This window comes from Cyanistes caeruleus, chromosome 24 (genome assembly GCF_971803275.1).
Source record: "Cyanistes caeruleus chromosome 24, bCyaCae1.hap1.1, whole genome shotgun sequence".
Classification (NCBI taxonomy): domain Eukaryota; kingdom Metazoa; phylum Chordata; class Aves; order Passeriformes; family Paridae; genus Cyanistes; species Cyanistes caeruleus.
Window position 1 is genome coordinate 6,229,671 of NC_141724.1, and position 26,661 is coordinate 6,256,331.

The 26,661-nt window shown below is 56.2% G+C and overlaps 2 protein-coding genes across 5 annotated transcripts in view; one reads left to right on the forward strand and one right to left on the reverse strand.

Moving 5' to 3' along the window:
- Positions 1-25,072, reverse strand: MYBPH (myosin binding protein H). 3 transcript variants are annotated; one of them, XM_023941939.2, is made up of 12 exons: positions 24,891-25,072; positions 10,421-10,798; positions 10,067-10,201; positions 7,902-8,069; positions 5,486-5,574; positions 4,384-4,579; positions 3,922-4,061; positions 3,618-3,777; positions 2,771-2,907; positions 2,176-2,362; positions 506-547; positions 1-236 (listed from the first exon to the last, which is right to left on the reverse strand). In XM_023941939.2, exons 2-11 carry the CDS (start codon positions 10,794-10,796, stop codon positions 537-539), a joined length of 1,599 nt encoding a protein of 532 aa, XP_023797707.2. In that variant the 5' UTR covers positions 10,797-10,798; positions 24,891-25,072; the 3' UTR covers positions 1-236; positions 506-536. The 3 variants fall into 3 exon arrangements, with proteins under 3 accessions (XP_023797707.2, XP_023797708.2, XP_023797706.2); XM_023941940.2 differs by lacking the exon at positions 24,891-25,072 and adding an exon at positions 24,722-24,785; XM_023941938.2 differs by lacking the exon at positions 24,891-25,072 and adding an exon at positions 12,433-12,559.
- The window catches only part of DENND2D (DENN domain containing 2D), a 12,396-nt gene continuing 9,664 nt past the window's right edge, over positions 23,930-26,661 (forward strand). Inside the window, exons 1-2 of one of the 2 annotated variants that reach the window (XM_023941941.2) lie at positions 23,930-24,149; positions 24,263-24,452. In XM_023941941.2, coding sequence (XP_023797709.1) covers positions 24,051-24,149; positions 24,263-24,452 — 289 coding nt within the window. In that variant the 5' untranslated portion in view covers positions 23,930-24,050. Of the gene's footprint in view, positions 24,150-24,262; positions 24,453-24,494; positions 25,316-26,661 lie in introns of those variants that run through there. The other variant, XM_086861941.1, reaches the window with a different exon arrangement.

A 26,661-nucleotide genomic window follows, 5' to 3' on the forward strand; every position in this document is an offset into this window, starting at 1 on the left:
GCGGTTTGGTGACTTTTATTAGACCAAAGCCCCTCAGCTGGGTTTGTTTCATTGTCACAGGCAATGACGGGTTCAGAGAGGGCCCTGCCATGGCAGGTGAGGTGCAGCCCCCAAAGCACTGCCAGGGAGGGACAGCCCAGCAGAGTGCAGAGACTATGGCCAGGGGCATCAGCACCTGCCCCACCACTGCCTGGCACCTGCAGGATCCATCTGGGAAAAGGAACGAGATCTGAATCCTGGAAGAGCACCAAGAGAGCCCTAGTCAGGGATGGGTGGGAAATATGTCCCAGCCACACTTACAGCCCTCCCTCCACCTCACCAAGGGACAGGTTTTCCTCAGGTTCATCATCCCACCCCACTCACGCATCTCCAGCCACGGGACAAGGAAGACCTAAGCTGGGACTCCATCAGCTGGTGACACGGGCTAACCCAGGACACTCAGCCCACTCCAGCCCCCTAAAGTGATCCACCTTCCCTCCATTCTGGTGCTCCAACCCAGACCTACCTTGCTCTTTGTCTTGTCCTTTGATCTGTCCTCACTTGGGCACTGCAGGAGAGCAGAGGAGACAAAAAAATCCCTGAACTCCCAAAAGTGCCTGTGTGCTCACCCCAATGTGCACCTCCCCATCCCAACCCTGCACACCCATTCCTGCACACACCTGCTCCAAGCAATCCCCCACACCACCATCAATGTGTGCTCCTGCCCAATGTCCCCTGGGATCCCAGCCTGGTGGCTCCCAGGTGCTCTGTATCCCCAGCACACTGCCCAGCTCATCCTCCTTGGCCAGCTGGGCTGATCCCCCAGCATGGGCAGCAGGGCAGGGGGGATTCTGCCCCTGTGCCCCACTCAGGTGAGACCCCACCTGCAGAGCTGCCTCCAGCCCTGGGCTTCCAGCACAGGAAGGACGTGGAGCTGCTGGAGCGAGTCCAGGGGAGGCCACGGAGCTGCTCCGAGGGCTGGAGCCCCTCTGCTCTGGAGCCAGGCTGGGAGAGCTGGGGCTGTTCACCTGGAGAAGGCTCTGAGGGGTCCTTAGAGTCCCCTCCAGTGCTTGAAGGGGCTCCAGGAGAGCTGGGGAGGGACTTGGGACAAGGGTCTGGAGAGACAGGACGAGGAGGAATGGCTTCCCACTGCCAGAGGGCAGGGACAGATGGGCTATAGATAGCTATATGATGGCTTCCCCAGGTATGGGGAAGGAATTGTTCCCTGTGAAGGCAGAAAGACCCTGGCACAGGTTGCCCAGAGAAGCTGTGGCTGCCCCATGCCCAAATGTCCAAGGCCAGGTTGGATGGGGCTTGGAGCAGCCTGGGATTCTGGAAAGTGTCCCAGCCTGCGGCAGGGGGTGGGACTGGGTGAGCTTTGAGTTCACTTCCCACACAGACCATCGATCTGTGACTGCACAGAGCCCCTGCACAGCTGAGGATGTGCCTGTGGGACCACGGGACTGGGGCCACACTTCTGCTCCTGGAGGGTTGAGCAGCAGCTCCCACAGAGCTGAGCACTGACTCTGTGCCACACCAACAGCCCTGGAGCTTCCACAGCTTCCACAGCTGGGGTTGCCCAACTGGAGCCCTGCCTGCGTGGGAAGTGGGGCAGAGCATGTCTGGTGGCAGGAGTGTGATTGGAAAGCCATGGGAGGGGAAATAGAAGTGTGTAGGGACACCTGGCCAGCAGAGGAACATGCAGAGGGTTTGTGGGCAGTGATGCTCCCATGGGCCGAGGAGGGGCTGTGGGGAGCAACATGGGGCAGGTCTGTTCTGGATGCTTTGCTGAGGCAGGGAAATGTGAGTGGGAAGTGTGGGAAGAATCCCAAGACATGAATCAGAGCAGCCCAGGTGCAGGAGAGGAGGTTCACACACTCCCCATGCTTGGGACAAGAGCAGGGGCAGCCAGTGCTGGGCCAGGCCTCCAGCAGCTCCTCTGGCTCTGCCATCTCCGGCTTCCTCCAGAAACCTCCCTATTTTTTTCCCCATGAATGAGGAACGGTGATTTCAAGATGCTTCAAGACCATAAACCAAGAAGCCTAAAGGTGCAGCTCCACAGGGCTGCCCGATGTCCTCAGACTCCCTCACAACCAGGATCAACACAAAACGGGGACAAACCAAAGCACTGGGAAAGTGAGACCTGGAAAAGGCAGGCAAGGGCTCCTGCTCCTCCTTCCCCTCAGCCAATCTCACCTTTCACATCCAGTCTGCAGTCTACTGAGGCTTCCCCCAGGGGGTTCACAGCCTTGCAGGTGTAGACACCCCCGTCGAAAGGGCCAGGCTTGCGGATTTCCAGAGAGCACACACCCTGATCAATCAGTGCTATGTATTTGGGATCTTCCCGGATCTCCATCTGATTTTTCAACCAGATTATTTTGGGCTGAAATTTTAAAGCAGGGAAATAAATGAGAAATCCAACTGGCCCCCAAATGCCACCTCTCTCTGCCTCTGCCCTGGCCCTGCCTGAATCCTGTGGCCATGGTGGGATTCACAGTCAGAAGCATTTTGAAGATCCAAAACTCCCACCTGTGAGCCCTAACCACTGCTCCACCCTTCCTCCCCCAGCCCAGAGGAAACAGGGCAGGGCTTGATTTGAGAGCAGTCTCCCACCTACCTGCAGAAACACCCCAAACGTGCCCCAGTTTCACTCAGAGGGCAGTTGCAGCCCCTTAACCTCACCCAACCCTAATCCAACAGCACCAACATCTCCCAGACACCTCCAGCCATCTGGCAAAAAGCCCCCCTGGTGTCCCCAGGCCAAGGTTGTGCTGTCCATGGAGCCACCAACCTGGGGGAAGCCCCGGACAGAGCAGAAGAGGTGAGTGCTGTAGCCCCGGGTGGTCGTTCGGTCTGTCAGGGGCTGTGTGAATTTTGGAGGCTCCATCATGTCCCGCTGGGGGATCTTCTCTGGCTGGTAAGTGGTTTCTAAGGAAATAATTCATTCTAGCTGAGGCAGAGCTCAGGCTGCCAGGCTGACCAACACAGGAATTCAGCACAAGATAACCCAAACCACTTCTGCTCCCTCCTGTAAGAGGCCAGATGTCAGCTGGCCTGACCCAAGGACTTGGCCCTCAGCTCAGAACAGCCCTGCACAGAACAGGGGGGATGCCAATCCCCAAACCCACTGTGACACATCCTGTGTGCAGCAGGTGAGAGCCAGGCCAGGCACACTCTGGATCTCCCACTCCATCACCAAATCCCAGTCCACAGAAATGAGAGTCAGAGGGAAGCTTTGCAGATGGCAGAGACCCTACATCATTGTGTGCTACCAGGGAGAAGGACAGAAATAGATGGAAGGAGAGCAGGGCTGCTGGAGATTTGGCTCTGAGCTGTGGAGCCAAAGCCAGGGCTGTTCTGACCCTTCCCAGCTCCTGCTGCCATCTCATCCCAGGGGTATCTATGCCTTGGTTCCTCTCAGGGAGCTGAACGTGGCACAAGCTTTCCCCAAAGGAGAAATGAGGTGCAGAGGGGGCACAGGGGACCTCTGGACCTTGGGGGTGCTCAGCTTCACCCCTGCTGGTCTTGTCCTGGGGACTAGCCCAGCAGCATCAGCACCACTCTGAGGAAGCCCCGCTGGTCAGAACCACTCTTGGCTACCACCCTCCCCAACCCCTCAGCCAGGGACATGTCCCCACTTGTCTTCTCGATGTAGGCCACCCCAGAGGCAATGGCAGCGCTGTCACTGAGCCCACAGATGTTCTCGGAGAACACTCGGAAGGAGTAGGTGTTGCCAATGATGAGGTCGGAGATGGTGCAGCTGGTGCGGGTGCAGCGCTCCAGCACCGTGAACCATTTCTGGAAGGGAAAAAGGAGGAAAAAAGAGAGCAGTGAGGACAGACAGGAGTGTGACAAGGATGGAGAAGGTGTGGGGTGAGGCAGGGAGTGCAGCTGTCCCTCTCCCATTGGGGCATCACCAGCAGCAGGAGTGCCCAGGCTCACCCCACTCTTCTTGTCCGACTTCTGCACCCTGTAGCCCTTGATCTCAGAGTTCCCATTGTCCACGGGGGGGGTCCACTCCAGGGCCACGTTAAAGCCCCACACATCCACCAGCTTCAGGTTCTGGGGAGGCCCGGGTGGCTCTGCAGACACAAGCACCCTCAGGGTGACATCCCAGTTTGCTCCCTCCACATTCTGTACCTTGACCATCCCTTGACCTTGCTTTTAATCTCTTCTCACCCTGGTACAGGACACAAGGGATGAGAAGCTGCAAGGGGCAAGGTTGGCAGAAACTCTTCAACCCCAACCACAGCAGTTCACATGCATGGTCCTGTTGAGGATCCCACTGGAACAGGGACTGCAGAGTCCCTTGCCTTGCTGCTGTCACACCACATCCCACCCAGAACAACCAAGGAGGAGAAATGAGCCCTAGGGTGATCCTGCAGGGTCCCATCCTCAGCTTACCAACCACCTGGATGTCCAGGGTAGCCTTGTCCTCCGCTCCATTGATCTGCACAGAGAGCTCATACTTGCCCGAGTCGCCACGCTGGGCCTGGCGGATGTAGAAGATGGTGTCGCGAGCCGTGTTCCGGATGTTGATGCGCTTGGTGTCCAGGGGCTGCCCTCCCTTGCTCCAGCTCACCTCGGGTTGTGGCTTTCCCTGGAAGAGCAGGCAGGTCAGGAGCCACTCAGGCACGTGGTCCCAATCAGGTCCTCCTGGGAAGGATGCTGTGTCCAGGCAGCAGCAGCCCAGGTGCCACCTCTCCCATCCAGCAGTCCCAGGAAAGGATCTACAGCTGATTCCTGTCAGACTCACTAACGGGAAGCCATCAGGCTCCAGGGATGAGGCAGGAACATGCTGGCTCCACATGGACATCCTGGTCCTCATGGAGCAGCCCAGCTTTACTTGCCAGGGCAGAGCTGTGCTCTCCTGGCCCAGGTGCTGAGCCCAGCTTAGCACCAGGGCTTGAAGTCAGCATACAGGGAAAGTTAATGCTTGGAGCACGGCCAGCACAGAGTCCAAACTGCCTGTGAGACATGGCCTGGACAAGGCCCCCAGCTCAGGGACCTTTCACTCCCTCTGCTTGGCCAACACATTTCAGAGCCAGCTGCCACAGTGAAGATGTTCTGGTGATGTCCCAGACAGGATGAGAGAGATAGCTCCAGCTGAGCCCACCAGTGTCAGCACTGCTCCACCATCACACAGCCCTGGGGCTGCCCTCCTCCAAAGGCAGCTGGTCCCCACTAGCTGTGCTGTGGGGTCCCAAGGGATGTGGCCAGATCCTGGCTAGCAGCACAAGCTGAACTGGGCTGAGCTGAGACAGCAGCATCAGCCAGCCCATGTTCTGATGTCTTGGGGTTGTCCCACTGCAGCATCATCAACAAAGATGTAGCAGGGGAAAAATGGGATCTGGGCAGGAGAGGAGAGAGATTCCCACCCCACCACCCACCCTTGTCCCATGAGACACAGGGACCAGGCCAAGTCAGACTTGGCCCATGAGCTAACCTGCAGGAGTGAACCTGGAGTGAAATGTGCAGCAGATTGAAGCCTGTATCACAAACCTACCTGAAAGGGAATCATGATGTTTACAGCATCCCCCACACGCCTGATGTAAGTTTCCCGCAGGTGCCGAGGCATGCGGATCTTCGGGAGCTCTGGGGACCAGGAATTCATGTTGTGAGACAAGGAACTGCCATTCCTCAGCTGGCAGACCCTCCCCACACACCCCTGCTTGGCCACCAGGAAAATCCACCCCAACACGGCCCCCTTCTCCCTCTGATCTCCTGGCAGTGCTGCTCCCCTGCAGGGCTGTGCTGGCCTGTCCCATTGCCTGTAGCCCAGAGGAATATCGATCCCTGAGATCCCAGGGCAGCATTCCAATGGATCATTCACCCCACCTCGTTACAGCCAGACCATGGAGACAGCCTGGCCTCAACCAGAAGAGCCACAGCACAACCCCTATGGTGACAAGGTAGGGCACAGCATCTCCCAGCTGGGAAATATTCCTCCCCCTGACTTTCCAGAGGCACACAGCTTCCAGGGAGGACAAGGCCCCCAGAACAGTGCTGAAGAGTTCCCTGTGCAGTGCAGGCCACTGACACACCCAGCAGGTGCCTGCTCACACCAGAGCGTGGAAGCCTCAGGCTGGTGACAAAGGCAAACATCCCCAAGGAAACATAACAAAGACAAGCAAAAACCCCACCAGGGAATGTTCATGGACCGTGTCCCTTTCCCAGGACAAACAGAAGCTGTACAACTTTTCTGCTCAGTGACACCCAGGGATCTCTCCAGAGCCCCTCATAAAGGAGCTGGGAGTCTCTGCCCGGGTTAAATGAGTTTAACCCTGGGGAGGGGGCCCGGCCAGAACAAGCCAGGTCTGAGGTGAGCAGCTGTGAGAGCTGGGGAGTGCAGGGACAGGCTGGCCAGTCTGTCTGGAAACAGTCCCTGCTCTGCTGGTGCTGTGATTCCTGCAGGGATACATCCCCTGGTGCTGCCACTCGGGTTCATCAGTCCCAGCTGGGCAGGGAAATCTGACCTGGGGGAGGAATGTTAATTTATGTGTGCCTCCCTCGTGCCTTGCTCAACAGGAGGAGGCTGGCCAAGGTCAGTGGCCCCGGTGACAAAGAGCCATGGTGGGAAGGCCTTTTTCCTGCTCTTGTTCCCAGCAAAATGTGACTCCCATGCTGATCCTTCATCTGGTTCCTCCTTGTCTTTCTCCACCTCCCAAGCCCACTTGTCCCACCTGTTGTTAAGCTCTGTGCTGTCCGATTGCTGCTATTTAAAATTCCCTGGGGTGCTATAAATGAACTGGTGAGATCTACAAAATGCAGGCCTAGAGAAAACGTCAATGCCAGGAGGCAACAAATGGGGAGGGGAGGAGAAGGAAGAAAAGAAAAGAAAAGAAAAGAAAAGAAAAGAAAAGAAAAGAAAAGAAAAGAAAAGAAAAGAAAAGAAAAGAAAAGAAAAGAAAAGAAAAGAAAAGAAAAGAAAAGAAAAGAAAAGAAAAGAAAAGAAAAGAAAAGAAAAGAAAAGAAAAGAAAAGAAAAGAAAAGAGAAAAGAACCCAGTAGATCAAGTTCTGTGTGGGTCTCTCAGCACTTTGGGTTTTCCACCTGTACATTTGCCTGGGACAAAGCTCAGGCAGAAGGGACAGGCTGTGGAAAGCACGAGCTGTGCATTTGGCATCTCATGCCAGTCCCTCACACCCCAGTTTCCCCAGTTCTAGGAGGTTTGGTGGGATGGTTTTGACATCAGAGGTGAACAGGCACAGCCACCACCCCAGAGCCACATTCACTTCCTCCGAGCACTCTGAGATTGACCCTGCAGGATCCTTTTCACAGGCTTAGTCTCCTCCAAGCCTTTTCCTATGAAAAGCTGCTGGCCCCTTGAATAACTTTTGTTAGTATTACTATTTTTGAGCAGCTGAAAAACCTGATTTTGAATAAGAAGGAAGCTTGAGCATTAATAATTCCTTCTAGAGGGGAAAATGAATCTGTATTTGCTGTTTGCTGAGTGCAAACTGGCCCTGCCCTCCTGCATCAGCCTCTGCACATTGGCATCACCCCGAGAGGAATGTGAGTCTTGCTAAGCATGGGAGCAACTCATTCATTAGCGAGTTCAGCATGATTAAAGTTCCCATGCTCCAGACAACTGGCTCTTGACTTCCTGAGCTAAATAAACAAAGCTGTCCAATGTGTGCCGTGGCATACTGGGGATGTGACAAGGGGAGGAGACATGCTAGGGGGAGGTGGATTCTGAGCTCTTGCCATGAAAAGGGAAAATGGGGCTCTGCCTCTTGAGTCCTTCACCCCCAAAGTTTCAACATCAGCAAGATGTTGTCAGGAAGCTTCTCCCAAGGGAACTGGGCATAGTCACTGAGAAAAACATCTGTCGAAGGTTGGATGGGACCCATGAGAAGCCTCGTGCTGCAGGGGTGGACAGAGATTCCCCACAGGAATTCTGCCCTCGGGAGCAGTACTCACGGAGGATCTCCCTGATGAGCACGGGCTGCTCCAGCGTGGCCGGGGCGCTGGCGCCGCTGGCACTGACAGCCGTCACCCGCACGTGGATCTTGTCCCCAGAGCTGAGGTCTGGGATCGTGTAGCGGGTGGAAAGAAAAGGCTCCTCGTTCACAGCTTTCCAGTCTGAACCTGCAACAGAACCAGCACAGCACTCTGGATGTGCCATGGACACACATCCCAGGCAGCAGGATCAGAAGGGGAGACCCCAGAGGCGAGGAACCCCTTCCTTTGAAATGTGGAATGGTTTGGGGCACTAGCAGAAAAAGGGACTTTGGAGGGGAGGTTGGCCACCCCTGCCAAGGAGTGTGGGCCATGAAGTGCTGGCAGGAGCTCAGCAATGGAGCACAAGGACGTTGGCAAGAAAAGACATCGGGCCAGCAAACACTTCCCAGCTGACCAGGTGCATTTCTGAAAGGAAAGATCCTTGGAGCTCCCTGCCAGCCACTCTGATCTTCTCACTGCCCCAGGACAACACTGGGGCTCACCATGGCCTCCACAAACCCCTCCACATTTGGCAAGGTCTGCTCAGGACCTGCCCCTGGCCAGATGGACCCCTCCAAGCGTTCTTCCTGTGTGTAAGGGACATCTCAATCTCAGCCCAGAGCCCAGCTGCACCCCCAGCCCCAGCTGACAGGGCCTTGCCATGTGCCAAACCTCTCAAGGTGTTTCTCACTTAGAAAATAAACTGCCCCAGACCCCCAGGGACTGGGTCAGACCTTGGTGGGCAATCAGAGTGACCCACATATGCCAGGCTGTGCCAAGTCCCCGTGTGCACCTTCAGAACAAGAAGGTTTTCTTGTTGATGCCATGGGAGCAGCCAGGTCCCAGCAGATCCTCTTTCCCTTCACCACTGGCATTGCTTGAATTAGCCCCCACTCAAATCTCACCATATTTTAGCCAACCAGAGCCTTGTTCCAGCCCAAATACAGCAGTCCTGTGGCCCCTGGGTGGTGACAGGGGGACTGGAGTTCTCCTGTCCTCCAGCAGACCCAAAGCAAGCCAGGAGAACACGCAGACCCTTTGGGTGGCTGTCAGACAGATCCCTCCAGGAATGGCTGCACCTTCCCTTGTCCCATGCAAGGGCTTCCTCCTGCATCCCACCCAGTTGTGGCAACCTCTCCAGCCCCAGCCCAATGATGGAAGCCTCCCACAGCCAAGAATGTGTCCATCACGTGTGCCACAAGCTAAACAGATGAGGATCAGGTTCTGTGAGCTTCATGGGCCACCTGGATCTCCCAAACCACTCCAGCCCAGCCTCCCCTTGCAGATCCCCCCAGCCACACAGACCCTTCACTCTCACCCCAAAGCCCAGCAGGGCTTCAAAATAGTGCCCAAAACACAAATCTTATCCACCCCAAAAATCAGTTTTTCGAGCTTGCTGACATAGTTTCTGAGGCCTTTCCCCGGACAGTAACTGTAAACATGGATATGTGTACATTCTTTCTGATACACATCTTTTGATGGACATCTCTCATGGCCAGTGTGGTTGGGAAGGTGTTGACCTGATTATCCAGTCCCTGGCTGTGGTCAGAAACCTATAAATTCTGAGAGAGAAAGTTCTCTCTTTCCTTCACCACACCCCAAGCTGCATCTGTGTGACTCGTTTTGTGTCCAGCTACAATAACCCACCCTGTTCCACCACCCAGCAATACAGCTGGAGAACCATGGACAATCACTGGACAACTGCTGCCACCTCCCAGCCCACCTCCACCCACCACAGCCACCCTCCTTCCAGACATAACGAAGTCTGCTAATACATGCCCATTACCCTTCCCTCCCTCATCCTCCCGTTTTATCCCCATTTCTTCCATGCGTCATTTTGGGCAAACACGGCAGGATTGAACTTTTCCCTCCTGTTTTCTTGGGTTACCATCCCAGCACCAGAGGGTGTGCTGGTCTCTGCTCCACACTAGAGCTGGAAATAGCAGTGACTCTAAACCTGCTCCAAGTGCCTGCTAAAGACATCACTGCTGTCTGAAGCCAAACCCTGTTCCTTCGTGGAAAAGAAATAACCATTCAAAATGCATGCATTTGGGCAAAGGAAGGAATTGTTTCTGGGGGAAATGCTCTGCTGGGTCCCATCCCACAACCATGCACCATCTCAAGGCAGGAAACACCAAACCTACTTCCATCTTTGCAGATCTCCACCACGTATCCATCCAAGCCTGCCCGGCCCATCTGTTCTGGGGCTTTCCAGGTCAGTGTGAATGAGTTTTCACTCACTTCTTCCACGGCCAAGGACAAGGGACAGCTGGGTGGCTCTGTAACAAACCCACAGTGGTGAGGACAGGGCTCGAGTACCAGGGCTTTTGGAGGGCAATCACTCAATCTCCAGGTCTGTCTTCAGTCCACCTAATCCCCAGCCCCATCCCACTGCAAAAATATCCTTGATGACTTCATCCCCCTGTCCCTTCTCCCGGGTACCTGCCCCTTCCAAGCCTTGCTTATGTCCCCTCCCCACTCCAGTGTTCCCCACTCACCTTCCTTTGGTTTCTCCACTTTAGGTTCAGGGGCTGGGGCCGGGGGTTCAGCTGGGAGATCTGGGGAACCTTCTGCAGGCACTGGAGTCGCTTCTGCTCCGGCTTCCGTGGGGACGGGAACAGGTTCATCTGTGGGGGCTGGGGGCTGCTCTGGGGGATGCTCAGGGGCTGGGGGCTCTTCAGTAGCTGGGGCTGGGGCTGCTGCTTCCTTCGAGGCTGCCTCTTCCTTCGGGGCTGCTTCTTCCTTCGGGGCTGCTGCTTCCTTCGGGGCTGCTTCTTCCTTCGGGGCTGCTGCTTCCTTCGGGGCTGCTGCTGTCTTTTTCTTCGCTGCTGCTGGAGCTGGCTTTTTGGCTGGAGGTGCAGTTTTGCCAGTCATCTCTGCAAAGCCAAGGGGATATTCTGGGGTCTCTGCTCTGGGGTATCTGCTTTGTTTTGGGGTTCCTGCTCCAGACAAAGGATTTCTTCTCTGGATCTGGGGTCTGGACACCAAGGTTGGGGTCCTGGCTCAGGACCAGGTGTCTCTACTCTGGACCAATGGTCTCTGCTCCGGGACGGCTGTGCTGGGAGGGGGGAACCAGGTCACTGAGCCAGAACAGGGGCTGGGTGACTTTTATAGGCTTTGGCTGGCACTTGTCACCTCCCTGCAAACCAATCTGCCTGTGCAGGCGGGACCGCCAGGAATAGCCACCCGGGACCTGCACATTCAGCAGCCCCAGCTGCCCCCTCCTATGGGATGGCAGCACACGGGCCCGGCCCCCCCAGCGGCCCCCCTGGGCTCACTCAGGAGTGGGTAGGCCAGGGCCAGGTCACCTTTCTTTGGGGACATGGCTCCTGTCCCCAGCAGCAGCACCCCTCTGGCTAAGAGCTCCCCACCCCCACTGCCACCTCCCCAAGCACCCACTGCCTCCCGGTCCCCACAGACTCTCCCTGGACCCCTTGCCTTCCTTTTCCCCAGCATTAACACCAGACCCCCACCCCAGCCTCCCCTGTTAATCCTGCATTGACCCCCCAACTCACCTGCTCCCCCTCATGTCTTCCCACACCTCCACTTCCCACCTTCCAGACCCCTCTGGTCCCTCTGTCCTTCCTCAGCCTCATACTCAATCCCACTGGGTTGGAAGAGGTTGGAAGACAATCTTTGGGCTCATCTGGACCAACCCAGCTGCCCATACCCAGAAACTACATTTCTGAGAAACACAAATCACCAGCCCCATGCTGAGTTCTCCAGCCTCTGTTCTTCCTTGTCCAAGGAGACTGCTCACCCCAGAACTCGTGACCAGCCATCCTACTGTTACCCCCAAACTCAGATTCACCCCAAACGACCCAGAAAAGCCCCATTAATCCTGTGGGTCATAAACCACTCACCCCGTGCTTGCTCCTGTTCCCTCACTTGCCCTCATGCTGGCTTTAGACACTACTGGAAGTGTTTCTGTACCCATAACCTTGCTGAGTTTGGGTTGAGTGTTTTCCCCATTTCCCATCCCTGTCTATGGAGCAGCCAAGCAAGCCTGGATCTCCTGGCTGCTGGTCCACAGGCTCACAGTTCTGTGGCCCTCAGGAAACCCCTCCAGGTGTGGACATCAGGGTCAGGAGGCATCTCTGAGACAGACAGAGCATGAGGCACATTCTCTGCCAGGGCCAGATGATCCCAGAAGATCTCGTTTCCTAACAAGGGGCTGGTTTTCCAGGTAGGGGGAGCTTGGGTAGGGTCACCCAAGACTGGGAGGGAGAGAAGAAAGAGCAAAACCCCATTGGCCAGGCTGGTCTTTAAATGATGGTGACATCCCAAGAAAGAGCCTGAGGGGGGCACCCCAGCATGAGCAGCATGACCCCCCTGTTCCAGGAGGGAGATTTTTTCTCTCCTGGTTATTTGGCAGCAGGACAAAGCCAGGATACCACAAGATGATGTTGGTGCCTCAGGAGGGTCTGTTTGCCGGTTTGTGTGATAACCCAGATGTTCCTTGATTGCTTCCCCAGTGAGAAGGAATATGACTAATAAAATTCTGCCTTACCCAAAATACCCATAGAATGCCTGAGGGATGAGCTCTTTGAGGCAGGAGAGAGTGCTGTGGGGCTCCCAGGCATTTCTGCTGCCTGCATGGATGGGTACTGGCAGCTCCTTCCCTGCCCAGAGCACCTTGGAGTGGCTGAAAATTGCCAAGTCAGTCATGAACCAGAAAATTCCCTACAGCTGCTCTAGCCAGAGAAAGGACAAGGAAGGGCTGGGGAGGATCATCCATCCATCCTGCTCCAGCTGTCTTTGGCTCCCTGAGGCAAACTGGAGAAGCTCTGGTTTCTCCATGTCTTGGCACACCAGGATTTCATCCTGCCTTCGATGACCTCGGCCCCTCCTTGACTCCTTCACTTGACCCCTCCACACAGGTCATGCCTTGATGACTCTCCAGCAGCTCACAGGTGGCCAGTTCCAGATTCCCACAAACATCTGCTCAGGCATCTTCCCTGTGTCTTAATCTGAACAAAAAACCCCCACTTCATTGCAAAAAAATGGGCTTGTTTTGATTAAATGTTTAGAGAAGCAATTTAAAGAGCTCAAAAAGAAAAATAAATCAATACCAAAACTCCAGTTCAGAGCAAAATGGACACTCAGATTTCTCTCTGATTTCAATTTGGGGAAGCGTAGCTGAAAATCAAATACTTTCCTGAGGAAACAAAAAAGAACATTAAAGCAATAATTTCACCTGAAGTTCTCAATTTGAAGGGAACTTGGGTCTGTGAACCTGCTCCATGACTTTTGGATGCTTTTGCTCTGCTGACTCAGGGGGTGACTAATGGGTTACAAGCAAATGAATCAACGTGGTTTATCACCCACTCTTATTGGGCCACATGACTAGAGTTTATTGGCATCTTGTTTATTCACACGTTGGGCCAGCACTGGCTGTTGAGCAAAGCCCAGCAGGGAAACACCGAGGAGCTGCTGCTGTTGGTGGCAAAGGCAGCACAGGAGGGTGTCCCAGTTCCGAGTTAAAGGTTTCCCACCAGCTCCAGGAGCAAGAGTCGGCATTTCCTTGCCCACCATGATGGCTTCACCCCTGGATAACAGGGACAGAGGAGCTGCTGCCAGGAGGTGATTTCACCACCCAGGACAGGAGTGGTCTGTGCCAGCCCCCAGCTTTGGGTGAGGGAGCTCAAATTAGTCTGGTGATAGAAATGAAAATCACACCGAGGGGGCTGTTCCTGCAGGCAGCTGAGATGGTTGAATATTAAAATTGTAATGATAATTTAAATATCAGCACATTTTTGCCTGAAACTGTAAGTATTTCAAGATTTAGCTGAAATAGAGGTTATCCATGTTTTCCAGTGAGAAAAAAATCTCATACAAAAAGCTGGTACTTTTATAAATTGGTACTTTTATAAATTGGTTTTGACCCACATTTCCAGCCCACCGAGTCACTGAAACATTTCCTTACTTATTTTCCAAGTGAGTGTAGCTCTAAATTAGGGGACGATCATTTATGCCTGGAAGGATCAGATCCTCCTCACGCCACTGTTATATTCCAGCTTCCCCTGATGATGCAGCACAGTGGTTGATCCTTTTCCAGATCTGTGTTTGGTTCCACAGGATCCCATTGCAAAGCTGTGAATTTGTTTCCCCAAAACACCAGATCAGCCCTTCCAGCCAAACTCCCAGTTCAGGAAACCAGAGCCAGGTGGAATGGGGGAAACCTGGGGAATGCCTTCCCCACCATGGCAGCTGACGTTAAATGGGAGATGGAAGATGCCTCCAACAGCTGGGGCAAATCCTGGAGGCTTCCAGAGATTAGGACCAGCCCCTAAACAGGGCTCCAAGATTAGACAGGAGGTGGTGAGACCTTCCCACTTCATAAAGCAAAGTGCAGATGCCAAAGGCCTGGAATAAACATGGAGCTCATGTCATCAGGGTGAGAAGGACTCCCTGAAGCTTCCACATCCCCTGCGCTCATCCCCTCTTATCCTGTCCTCAGGAACATCTCTGGAGATCCTGGTGGGCTCTTTGCACCCCAGCAGGACTGAGACAGCAGGAGGTGGATGTCACTCCTGGGCCACCACAGGCTCTAGGCATGGTGCCATCTGCTCCTTGGCACAGCCATGGGTTTGGCCAGGGCAGAGGACAGAGTGCCAGGGGATCAGCGTGGGTGTCAAGGACAGTCACCCACAGGCTGTATCAGGGGACACCCAGGACTCGGGGTCCCCACTGCCAACCCCAGTGAGATAAATTCAAAGCCACCCAACATAAAGAGAAGGAACCATCCCCAGGTCCCTTTGACCCCACCCTGCACACATGGTGTGGACTGTGAGGCTGTGGGAGACATCACACAAGGCCAGAAAAAATGCCCAAGTCCCCTGAATTTCAGCAGAAAGGAGGTGCCCAAGCCCCTCAGGGGTGCTATTGCTGGTGGTAACTGGAGCTGATTCCTGTGTGGGTCTGTGCCCTCCTTTCACCTGCTGTTGACCTGTCCCCTTTCCAGGGTTAACTCAGATCTCCAGAAAAGCAGGAAGCTCATCTGGAAAGCACACAGTGATCAACCACAAACACCAGCAGGGTGTTCAGGTGGGCAGGCTCAGTGCCCTACCTACCCCCTCCCATCCTGGCTCCAGCCTTGTCTTCCCACAGCATTTCCAGCCTTGCTGTCACTGTGATATTCACAGAGCATTGACTCAAGCAGCCGGGGCAGGCAGCAGGTGGACTGGGACCAGGCAAGATTTCCATTTGTCTGTCACACACAAGTGGACACTTACTTCATCCCAAAGCAATGACTGCAGGCAGGGGCTCCAGGCCTGAGCTGGGAACGGCCCCAGGTCCCCTCCCAAAGCCCCCCAGGAAAAGCCCTGTTCAGGTGTCACCCTGGGACAGGAGTTTTAAGCAAGCATTGCTTTAAAATATCCTTGCCTAGTCTAGAAAACACAACCAGGTAAAGAAACATCAACAGGAGCATCTCTGAGGTGCTGAGGGGCATCTCTTGCCTGGTGGACATCCCTTGGTGGGCACTGGTACAGGGTTCTAGCAGCCACAGGCCCCAGAGTTGTCCCCGTTGCTGAATGTAACCCAGTTCACCCCAGCAGCACCAGTTTGATCCACTGACTCTCCAGCAACCCTTTCTTCAGGGAAAAGTTCTCCAGCCCTGACACAAGCTGCCCAGGGCAGTGGGGGAGCCCCCAGCCCTGGAAGGATTTTAAAGCCACGTGGATGTGGCAGCTGAGGACGTGGGTTAGTGGTGGCCCTGGCAGTGCTGGGTTAAGGGTTAGACTCTGTGATCTTAAGGGTCTTTTCCAACCTAATTGATTGTCTAATTTCATGATCAGTCAGGGTTCAGTCACCTCCAGGTCTCCCAGCATCAGCCCAGGGAGCAGAAGGGTGGGTGCACAGACCTGCACTCTCCCTGCTGGGATCAGGATCTGCCAGATGCAGGCAGGGGATGCAAACACCCAGAACCAACTTCTGGGCTGTTATTTTGGGGTTGTAATGGGATCACTCTCCTCCAAGATGGAAGGGGTAAAAAAAATAGGAAAACCCATGCAGAGATGTCCTGATTTTACCCAGTGACTTGCTGGGAGCTGAGCCAGAGAGTTCCACGTTCCCTCCAGCCTGTGACAGCACTGCGGTGGAAAAACCATCACAGAGAGGCATCAGCTGCTGCCCACAGCCAGAATGATTTCCCCAAGGCCACCTGTGGGGCCACCACAATTACAGTCACAGTGTGAGGGGACAGCACAGCCCCAGCAGGAGCTGCAGGGCAGGAGCTGCAGGGCAGGAGCTGCAGGGCAGGAGCTGCAGGGCAGGAGCTGCAGCAGCTGCACCCAGGGCCAGCTGGGTCTGAGCGTGCCGGGCCAGCAGGAACCCTCACCTTGGCACCTTGGCACCTTGGCACCTTGGCAGCTGTCACCAGCTGTGTGCCCAGGAGCAGTGCCTGTCCTGGGACCCTGCTCTGCCTGCTGGGGGTTTTTTTGCAGCCCTGCCCAACTTCTGGAGCTGCCAGCAGGAGCTCACCTAGGATGGAGAGCCCAGGGACAGGGCTGTGTCAGCCCCACTCTCTTCAGTCTGCCCAGAGCCGCCTCCACCAGGGCTTGGGGATGGCAGCTGGAGATGCCAATAAAGCTCTGTTACCACCTGCCCTGGCTGGCCCTGCTCTGTAGCAGGGAGAAGCTGCAATTAGCAGCTCAGGTTTTCCTTCTTCATTAAAACCAGGAGCTCAGGAAGGCCTGAAGGGTTTCAAAGCCCCTTTGCTGGTTTATTCTGAACATTTGCACCCAGGGTCCAGAGCCACACCAGCTGCTTCTGTCTCCTGAGGAAGGAGCTGGGGGGCTCTGCAGGAGAAGGGGGAGGGAACAGCTCAGCCCCAGGCTCCACCAGCACCGAGGGTGAATTTCAGTATGGATTAGGACCAGCAGAGAACCTCAGTGTTTGCTCTGCACAAGGGCAAGGCTTCTCAGGGCCTGCTTTGCTCATCTCCTCGCCTGCAGGCACTGCCAGTCCCCAGACCAGGCACTGCCAGTCCCCAGGAGGGTGTCCAGCTCTGCCCTAAGGACTTGGAGGGGCAGAAACCCCTGCCAGGGTGCACCAGGACACTGGCCAGTAACAGCCAGGGTTAGACACTCCAGGTCTCATTTGACTTTCAGCATCCCCTTCATCAAGGACTTAAGGCCACCTTGAGTGTCTTCAAGGCCTCCTGTAGGACCAACATTGGTATTTCCACCTCCCATTCCAGCACTTCCCATATTTTCTTACATCCAACCCCTCCTTTCCTTACTTTACCTGCGTTCACTGGCACCTTCATCCTCCCTGTGCTCTTCCCATCCCTCCTCCCCCCTGCTCCCTTCAGCCCCCTCCCAGTCCCTGCAGGGCTCTGCCAGCTCCATCCTGGGGGATCCCTGTTCAGCTGGAGCAGGTAGGACCAGCAGGATGTCCTGCAGCCACCCCTGTCCCAGCCCAGGGGACACTGGTGGTGCTGGGAACAGCCACATTCCACATGGCACTGTGACATCCCAAGGAAGCCCTTGTGGCCAGTGTGGTGGTGGCCACAAGGGCTGCCTCCACCTTGCCATGTCCAGAGTGTTTGGTAAGGGCTGTCCCTTCCCAGGATTCTTGGAAGCAAATGGGATCTGCTCTCTTGTTGGGACAGCACGTCCTGGGGTCATCCCACCACCCTCTCTAACCCAAACACCTTTATCCACAACTTCCCCACTGTGTCCCCCTCCCTGGAGAGTTTGCTGGGTCAGGGGGGCTGTGAGAGGGTCTGGAGAATCCCTAGGTCCCAGTGACTTGTGCCAGGTCCTGGTGAACCAGTTTAGGTTGCCCAGCTGCATCCTTTCCCTGCTGCCACCAGGGAGCATCGTGGGAACACCCAACCCAGCTGGCCCCGTGCTGCTCCCACCACACCAGAGTTCACCCCCAGACAGGGAAATCCTCCCGCTCGAGCTCTGGGAATGCCTGGTCCTTGGAGTCCCTGAGCCGGCTGTGGTGTCCTCAGAGGCAGCTGCAGCCCAGCCCTTTTCCAGAGGCTTGAGTGTCACGGTCAGGGCACCCAGGAGCTGCTCCCTGTCCTGTCCCTGTTCAGCACAGCATCACAGCTCCATGCCATCCCTGGGGGAGCATCTCCTAAGAACATCTCCAGGGCATCTGGGCCAAGACAAGGTGCTCAGAGAACAAGAAGGGGTTGAACTCTTGATCCCAAACCTGCAGAGAAACAGCCATGGAAGATGCTCCAATCCCATCCTCCTTGTCATGAGCAAGTCAGTGCCAAAGGGACAGTTGGATATTTGCAGGGAAAGGCCAAAACCTCCAGCTGGACATAACCAAGGACAGTGAGAGTCAGGGATGAGGCTGGAGGTGGCTTTGGCTCTTAACTCCTGGGGGCTAGGAGGTGGCAGAGATCCCAAGGGATCCAAAGACAACAGGAAGAGGTGGGGAATCTTCTGCCTCCCAAGTGCTGACTCTTAAGAAGGATGAGAAATTCTCAGTCACACAGAATCTGAGAGCACCCCTGGGAGAAGGGCCTGGGGTGCTGGTGCTCAGTGTGCCCCAGCTGTGTGAGCTGGGTCTCAGAAACCCCCTGAGCCAGCTGGGCTGATCCCCCAGCATGGGCAGCAGGGCAGGGGGGATTCTGCCCCTGTGCCCCATTCAGGTGAGACCCCACCTGCAGAGCTGCCTCCAGCCCTGGGCTTCCAGCACAGGAAGGACGTGGAGCTGCTGGAGTGAGTCCAGGGGAGGCCACGGAGCTGCTCCGAGGGATGGAGCCCCTCTGCTCTGGAGCCATGCTGGGAGAGTTGGGGGTGTTCACCTGGAAAAGGTTCTGGGGAGAACCTTAGAACCCCTTCCAGTGCCTGAAGGGGCTCCAGGAGAGCTGGAGAGGGACTGGGGACAAGGGTCTGGAATGACAGAACAAGAGAGAATGGCTTCAAACTGCCAGAGGGCAGGGATAGATGGGATATTGGGAAGAAATTCTCCCTTGTGAGGGTGGTGAGCCCCAGCACAGGGTGCCCAGAGCAGCTGTGGCTGCCCCTGGATCCCTGGCAGTGTCCAAGGCCAGGTTGGATGGGGCTTGGAGCAAGCTGGAACAGTGGAAGGTGTCCTTGCCCATGGCAGGGAATGGGAATGGGATGAGCTTTGAGGTCCCTTCCAACACAAACCAGTCTGGGATTCCATGGCACAGTGAGCTGGATGCAGGGACCCACCCCTTGCTCTGTGACACATCTGACACCCTGAGGGAGCCCATCTTTTCTGCAGGCTGGAAATGCCCCAGGATCTCACTGGGCAATGGTGACCATCACTCCTGCCCAGCACCTGTAAAGTCCTTGGGATCTCTTGGGGTGCTCAAATGTTGCAGGAATGCTGAACGACATGCAAAGCTGTTGCCTGCTCTGGCTGGCACTGAAGGTGAGAAGCTGATTTATTTTCATAACCTGCAAAGCCCTGGGGAGGTGGACATGGCCAGGCTGGGCACCAGGGATGGCTCTTTTCTCTCCCTGGTGCTGTGTAAATCATTGTGACTCTCCAAAAGTTCACATCTTCCCACGGGCCATGAGCCCATCTTGTCCCACCACCTGCACAAGGAGAAACACCTGTGCTGGTCCCTTTTTTCTTGTGGGGTGCAGGAGAAGCTGTGCTGTCTTTTTGCACCCCCAGCACAGCCAGCAGGAGGGATGGGGACAAGGAGGGAGCTGCCAGGACCAGTTATCTGATCCCAGCAGCTCCAGTGTAAACTTAGCATGGCCTTTTGGAAAGTACTTGCTGTGGCGAAACACGCAGTAAATCACTGCTCCGAGTGCCAACAATATTTTGAGATTAGCAAATCTTAAAGCTCACTTTGGGGTCGTGGGTTGGAGCCCTGCCAGTGTAACTGGGGGGGTCTTCCTCACCTCACACCCTCCAGCTCCCAGGGCTTGCACCAAGCTGCAAATCCTTGCTTTTTGAAGGAGATGGGATAAGGTCTGGGATCAGCCTGGGATCAGTGTGAGGTCCTGCAGCCCTCTCCTGTGGGTTCTCATCCTGTGCTCACAAGGAGCAGGACTGACCCTCTGATTTCTTTGCCTTTTCCTTTCCAGACTACCTTGGAAATTCCCCAATTTCCTCCCTTATTTTATCAAACAAACCCAGCCCTGACTCCACAGCATCATCCTGTGCTCCCTGGGACAAGTCACCGTGACCTCCAGCACAGTCACCCCTCTCTCCCCACTGCCCCCAGTGTCCCCAGCACCCCAGAGCTGGGCTCTCCACACTGCTCCAGGGGAAGGACTGCCAGGATTTAAAAGTCACCCAGGAGCTGCAGCCCTGGTGCTTCCAGACTTCTCACAAGTTTCCCAAGCTCAGCTGAGGGCTCATTCAGCCTGTGACACAAAGGGAAGGGAGAAGCCCTGGGAAATGAGGAGGAAAAGGGACATCAGTCCCTGGGAGCCCCAACCAGGTGCATTCTAATGGCAAATCACCACAGGGATCATCCTGCAGGAGATTGACCCCTGAAGCCTTCCCAAGGACAAAACATCCTGGGGATGGCATTTCAACCCAGCATAAATCCCTGGGTCATCACTGGAGGTCCTAGGGAAAATCCCAGGCTACACCTCAGAGTTCTGTGGCTCGACCCTTTCCAGGCCATGTCATAGTTTGGATGCAGCTGTGTCAAGAATGCCAAAAGATTCCAATTTCCAGGAGGAAACCACTCCATCCAGAGCAGTATTCCATCAAAGTTCTGGAGGAATGTGGGACTGAAACCCCGCTTGCTGCAGTTCTTCTGTCCGTGCTGTTTGAGTGAACACCCTGATTTATTTCAGCCTTGGAGCTCTTGTCACTGAGTTCTCAAAAAGATTTGTATTGGCCACAGAAGGTCATTCCTGCTTGTATCAAAGAGAGCAGAAGAAGTTGCTTGTCAGAAGAACATTGTCAGTGTAGCTGAGCTCCTGTTCCCTGTGGAAATATTACAAAATAAAAAGCTCCCAAGGTCAAGTGCAACAGCAACATAACTGATATTAAAAATAATGTTCCTGTTTATTGGCATTGTGGTACAGCTCCCACCTGCAATGCTGTATGGAACTGTCCTCAGAGTGCAGGGAAAATAATTCAGCAAAAGCAGCATGGAGCTGTGTCAGGGAAGGATTAGCTTTGGAAGGACTGAAACCAGGGAAAGGTTCTTCCCCCTGAGGGTGCTGGCACTGCCCAGGCTCCCCAGGGAATGGGCACAGCCCCGAGGCTGCCAGAGCTCCAGGAGTGTTTGGACAAGGCTCTCAGGGGTGCACAGGGTGGGATTGTTGGGGTGTCTGTGCAGGGCTGAGGTTGGACTGGATGATCCCTGAGTGCCTCCCAGCTCAGGGGTTCCTGTGATTCTGTGGCCTGTGGTTGCTCATGTGCCAACAGCAATGCCAGCCCAGCTGGGAGCCTGTAAACTGAGATGTCCCCTGACCAGCAAACAGCCTCCTCCACTTGCCCTGCACTGTATTTGCAAAGAGCTCGGCAGCCCAGCACGAACCTTCCCTCCCCACCCAGCACCGCTCATGCCCCTCTGCCCAACACCACAGCCATGAAATCCCAAAGGTGGATTGAAATATCTGGAGTTAAAACCATGAGGTGCAAGAAAAAGTGGCCAGGATGGATTTGCTTTCCAGTGCTTGGGAGCTTTGGATCCTCCACTACAACCAAAAGCCCAAATCTTTTTCCATGCAAAAATGGGCCATTTTTGAGTGTGTAACTTTGACATGGAGCCCTCTGAAGCCCAGCAATTTGAACATGGAGGGCTTTGGGCCGAGAAGAGATGTGCCTTGCCAGGAAGCTGTGATTTTGGTGTACCATGAGGGCTGACACCTCTTTTCCTTGCCCAATCTGGGTCTGCTTTGCTCCTGGTTATGGCTCGGGGTGTCCCAGCTGAGCCCCCAGCAGGTCCCGCAGCACCCACAGGGAAAGAGCTCAGCAGAGGATGTTCCATGGCTCCCCATTCTGGGGTGCTGGGAGGGACCATGGAGCATGGAACAGGACAGAGAGCTGAGCATCAGTGGCAGGAATGGTGCAAGCACGAGTGTGCTGAACCCACACATCCCCAGCCCGAGCACAAACCCCTGGGAGCCAGAAAACCAGGGCCAAAAATCTCCCCAGTGGAGATCCCCTCTCCCGGAGAGATTTCTTTGCTCTAATGCCGCCATCCAGTGGGAGAAACTCCCTGACACGGGAAAGGCTGGAAAAGAGGGCATTGAGCTCCCACCATCCTGGGGCTGCCCTCGGAGCCTCCCGGGGTGACTGGAGGAGGAGGAGGAGGAGGAGGAGGAGGAGGAAGAAGAGGAGGAGGAGGAAGAGGAGGAGGAAGAAGAGGAAGAGGAAGAGGAAGAGGAAGAGGAAGAGGAAGAGGAAGAGGAAGAGGAAGAGGAAGAGGAAGAGGAAGAGGAAGAGGAAGAGGAAGAGGAAGAGGAAGAGGAAGAGGAAGAGGAAGAAGAGGAGGAAGAGGAAGAAGAGGAAGAAGAGGAAGAAGAGGAAGAAGGGGAAGAAGAGGAAGAAGGGGAAGAAGGGGAAGAAGAGGAAGAAGAGGAAGAAGAGGAAGAAGAGGAGGAGGAGGAGGAAGAGGAGGAGGAAGAGGAAGAAGAGGAGGAGGAGGAGGAGGAAGAAGAAGAAGAGGAAGAGGAAGAGGAAGAGGAAGAAGATGAAGATGAAGATGAAGATGAAGATGAAGATGAAGATGAAGATGAAGATGAAGATGAAGATGAAGATGAAGAAGAAGAGAGTCCCGAGCCATGCGGGGAGCGCTCCCCTCCCGCTCCCCCCCGCGGGACATTCGCAGTCTGAGCGCACCGAGCCTGCAGAAAGCCCAGTTCCAGTCCGTATTCAGCAGCGTCGGGAGCTCAAGGAGGGGAAAATACCCAAACACAAAAGTGCCTGGGGTTGCTCAGGGAAGCGGAATGGCTTTGGCAGCGGCCACAGAGCAGCGGAGCGGGGGGAGCGCGGTGGCCGCAGCGGCCCCCAGGGCCCCGCAGTGCCCGGTTGTTGTCCCAGGAGCGGCCGGATTCCCGCAGAAAGGAGCTTTCAGTGGCAATATTCAAAAGTTCAACCTCTCTCGGCAGCTCAAGGTTCGCTGCCGGGCTGTGCAGGCACAAAGGGACAGTGTTTCCTCGGGAGCGGGAGGTTTTGTGCTGGAACACGGAGCTCCCGCTCCCGCACAGAAACTGCCCGGGAGGAACCCCGGCCTTATCGAGGCGGGATGGCAGTAAGAGACCTGCCTTAAAGGGAGAAAACACGGGAAAAAAATGTGTTTATGGGTATAAAAATCACAGAATTTCGGGGGTTTTCCTCTGGCTGAAAGCAGCAGCTATTTTCCTAAGCTGGCGCAAATTTCCAGGAAGCAAGCGTATTCCTCCAAAATCGAGGGGAAACCCCCTTTTTCTTTTCCCTTTGTGCCAAGAGGAAATTTGTCCTGGGAACAAGCCCTGTGCACAAACAAACAGGCTGTTCTCTCCTCCGGGAAGCAGAAATGCTTTCCCACCCACTCAATATCAGCCAGAAAATGACTCGTGGAGCAGCAATTCCCTGATAACCCCTGTGAGGAGGAGCATCCCGATTGAATCAGAGGCACGTGTCCTGCTGGGGATGAATTTTGGAAGCATCCACCACCTCTGCAAGCTGGCAAAGGCCGTTCCTAGAGGCTGCAAACCCATCCTCGAGCTCCAGCCCACACTCGGGAAAGGGAAAGGGATGGGAGATGTTGCAAAATAAAAAACATGAGGACGTTTGGTGTAGGGAACCTGTTCTACAGCCACAAACGGCCCCACACGGGCACCGGGGCTGGGAGCTGTGCACAGCTCACACCTGGAGTCCAATAATTGGTATCTGCGCCCAAGGTCCCCCTGTGTGTTTAATTAGGATCACAGAAGATATTCATTACTTCAGTTTTCGGATCAGAGAATTGTTTGCCTTGGAATGGATCTTAGTTATTGCATAAGCACTACTGAAAAACAGCAGAGGAAATATTGGCGGACAGGCTGAGAACGGGAAAGAGGGGTTTTTCTTTTAAAGATACCCTTGGTTTTTACGGGACTTTCCCTGTTGGTGTGTGCGGAGCAGTGAAACCACCCGGTAAATCCAAGCAGCTCGGCAGTGCCCGAGACAGGAAAACCCCGGATCGCTCCAGCAGGACACGGCTCCTCTCTCCTGCCAGGAAGGCAGATGGTGAGCGGCCTCCAGCCCGAGAGCTGGACCAAGCATCCCTCGGGATCTCTGCGAGGGAGGATAAATCTCTGCCCGGCAGGGAAACGCCAGCCCGGGGTAAAGCACAGCCCGATGGGTCAGGACGAGCCCATCCCCAGCCCACGGCACGGGAATGAAGCTCGGTGGAGTCACCGGAGCGGGTGATGGGCTGGCTCCCTGCGACACTGCAGGTGACAGACACCAAAAGCTCTGTACCCTGGAGGGGACGGGTCAGCGACACCTCCGACCCTGCCGAGGCTGCGCTGGGCACCGCTCCCTGCGCTGCTGGGTCCCGGAGAGAAAAGGGACTGGGGGAGGCCGGGAGGCTGGAGCAGTGTTTGAGCAAGGCTGTGGCGCTGGGGAATGGAACACACAGCACTGGTGAGTGAGTTCTGTCCCCTGTGATGAACTCTGTGCCCAGCTGTACCCCAGCCTAGGCCGGCCCCACCAGGATGCCCAGCCCCGTTAGAGGGGATGCTCAGCCCTCTCTGTGTCCGGTGATCTCGGTGTCACCATGCCCGGTCCTCCTGGATGTCCCCGGCCCGGTTCCTTCCGGCATCCTCATAACTCGGGGTGTTCCCAGCTCCCCCATTCCCGCTGCCTAAACGAGCATCGTGCCCGCTGGGTCTCAGGTCCCGGTATCCCCGTACCTGCTCCTCCGCAGCCAGGTCTCCCCCATTCCCGATGCTCCCCCGCATCCAGGTTCCTCCCAGGACTGGTGGGGACCGTGCCTGGTGCTCCCGACTCCTCCTCCCCAGTGCGCCCATTCCCATTCCCAGTTCTTCCCTTACCCCCGTGTCCTGTACCCCCGGATCTCACCTCCCCGGTTCCTCCTGTCATCCTCGGCTCCCTGCTCTTCTCATTCCCGATGGTCGCGGGTCCCCCGTGCCCGTTTTTCCCGGTTTCCCGGGTTACCCCGTGCCTCAATGTCCCCTCCCCGGAGGTGTCCGGGCGCTGCCAGGTGCTGCCCTGTGCCCGCTCCTCCTCCTCCTCCCCACCCCGAGCCGTCCCTCCTCCCTCGGGAAAGCGAAAGCGCGGCGGGCGGAAGCCGAGCCCTCCCCGGGCCGGTCTGGGCCGCACCGGGACCGCGCCGGCACCGCACCGGGACCGTGCCGGGACCGCACCGGGACCGCACCGGCACCGCACCGGGACCGTGCCGGGACCGCACCGGGACCGCACCGGGACCACCATGGCTTCCATCAGCAGCTTCTTGCGACGGAGCCTGCGGCGTGCCGGCCGCAGAGGTGAGGGCCGGGAGGGCTCCGGGGGTGCCGGTATCGGTGACTGTGCCGGTGTCGGTGTTCGTGTCGGTGCCGGTGTCGGGTCCAGCTCCGGTGCCGGTGTCGGGTCCAGCTCCGGTGCCGGTGCCGGTGTCGGGTCCAGCTCCGGTGCCGGTGTCGGGTCCAGCTCCGGTGCCGTGGCTGCTCGAGCGGGGACGTTCCCTGGCGGCTGCAGCCGCTCGGTCCCTCCAGCCCTGCCCGTTCCCTCTCCGCCCCTCGGAGCGCAGCTCGGGAATCACCGCATCTCCCGCTCCGTTCCCGGGGTTCGGTCTATCCCGAGAGCTGCACCCCACCTCCCTGAGCCCACCCTGTCCCACCTGAGCCCACCCCACAGATCCCTGAGCCCACCCCACAGATCCCTGAGCCCACCCCACAGATCCCTGAGCTCTCCCCACAGATCTCCTCTCTCCCCACAGATCTCCTCTCACCCCACAGATCTCCTCTCACCCCACAGGTCCCCTCTCTCCCCACATCCCCACTGAACAATGGAAGCCGGCTCTGGGACACCCGTGGGGATGATCCATGGCGGGACCCCCGAGGGAGACCCTCAAGACACTTGGGTGTTTCAGAGCCTTCAGAAGGCGGTGCAGAAATTGGTGCTGTGGGATTTGTTACCTTTTCCGAGGTACCGAATCGGCAGGGTTTTCTGGCTGCCGTATCTCAAGCCAGAACAAAGCCTGGAGCAATTTATTGCTTAAGGGGCTTTCTGCGCTCCCTTCCCGTCTGTTTTGTGCTGGCTCTGTGAGCCCCACGTTCCCAGCTCACAGAAGAGGTGCGATAAAGCCAAAGACATTTCCCCTCCTCTGGGGCAGCTGAGCTTCCCCGCAAACCAGGCCGGGAAACTCGGGCACAGCGGAGCTCGGGAGCTTTCCGGGAGGAGAGAAACCGGTTGTGCCACGGGCAGAGGGGCTGAGCACAGCCCTCGGCGAGAAGAAAAGGCCACAGCAGCCTTTGCCCTCTCTGTGCCCGGTGGATGGAAGGGTGGATGGAAGATCCACATCATCGGCAGCCGCTTTCCATCCAGGAGCTCCGGGAGCCCCCTGGAATGTTCCCACTGCTGGGGGCTGGGGGTGCTCCCCAGACCCTCCTGAGCCAGGAGAGTCTCTGGCTCTTGTCACCCTGGTTTGTGCTCCCGGGGGACGAGGCACCGTGAGCCCCTCTGCTCTGGGGCAGCGCTGGCAGCTCTGACCCCACTCTGAGCCTGCCTGACCGCTCACCCCATCCATCCCTGGAGCTCATCTCCCAGCCCAGGGATGGGGAATTGTGGTCTTGCAGGGGTTTTTGCAGCCAGACCCGTCAGTGATGCACAC

Coding starts and splice junctions, on each gene's coding strand:
- MYBPH (XM_023941938.2), bottom strand. CDS start 12,520: ATGCAGGCAGCAGAAATGCCTGGGAGCCCCACAGCACTCTCTCCTGCC. Junction 10,202..10,420: donor AGTGGAGAAACCAAAGGAAG/GTGAGTGGGGAA, acceptor GGTTTGTTACAG/AGCCACCCAGCTGTCCCTTG. Junction 8,070..10,066: donor GGAGATCTGCAAAGATGGAA/GTAGGTTTGGTG, acceptor GTTCTGTTGCAG/GTTCAGACTGGAAAGCTGTG.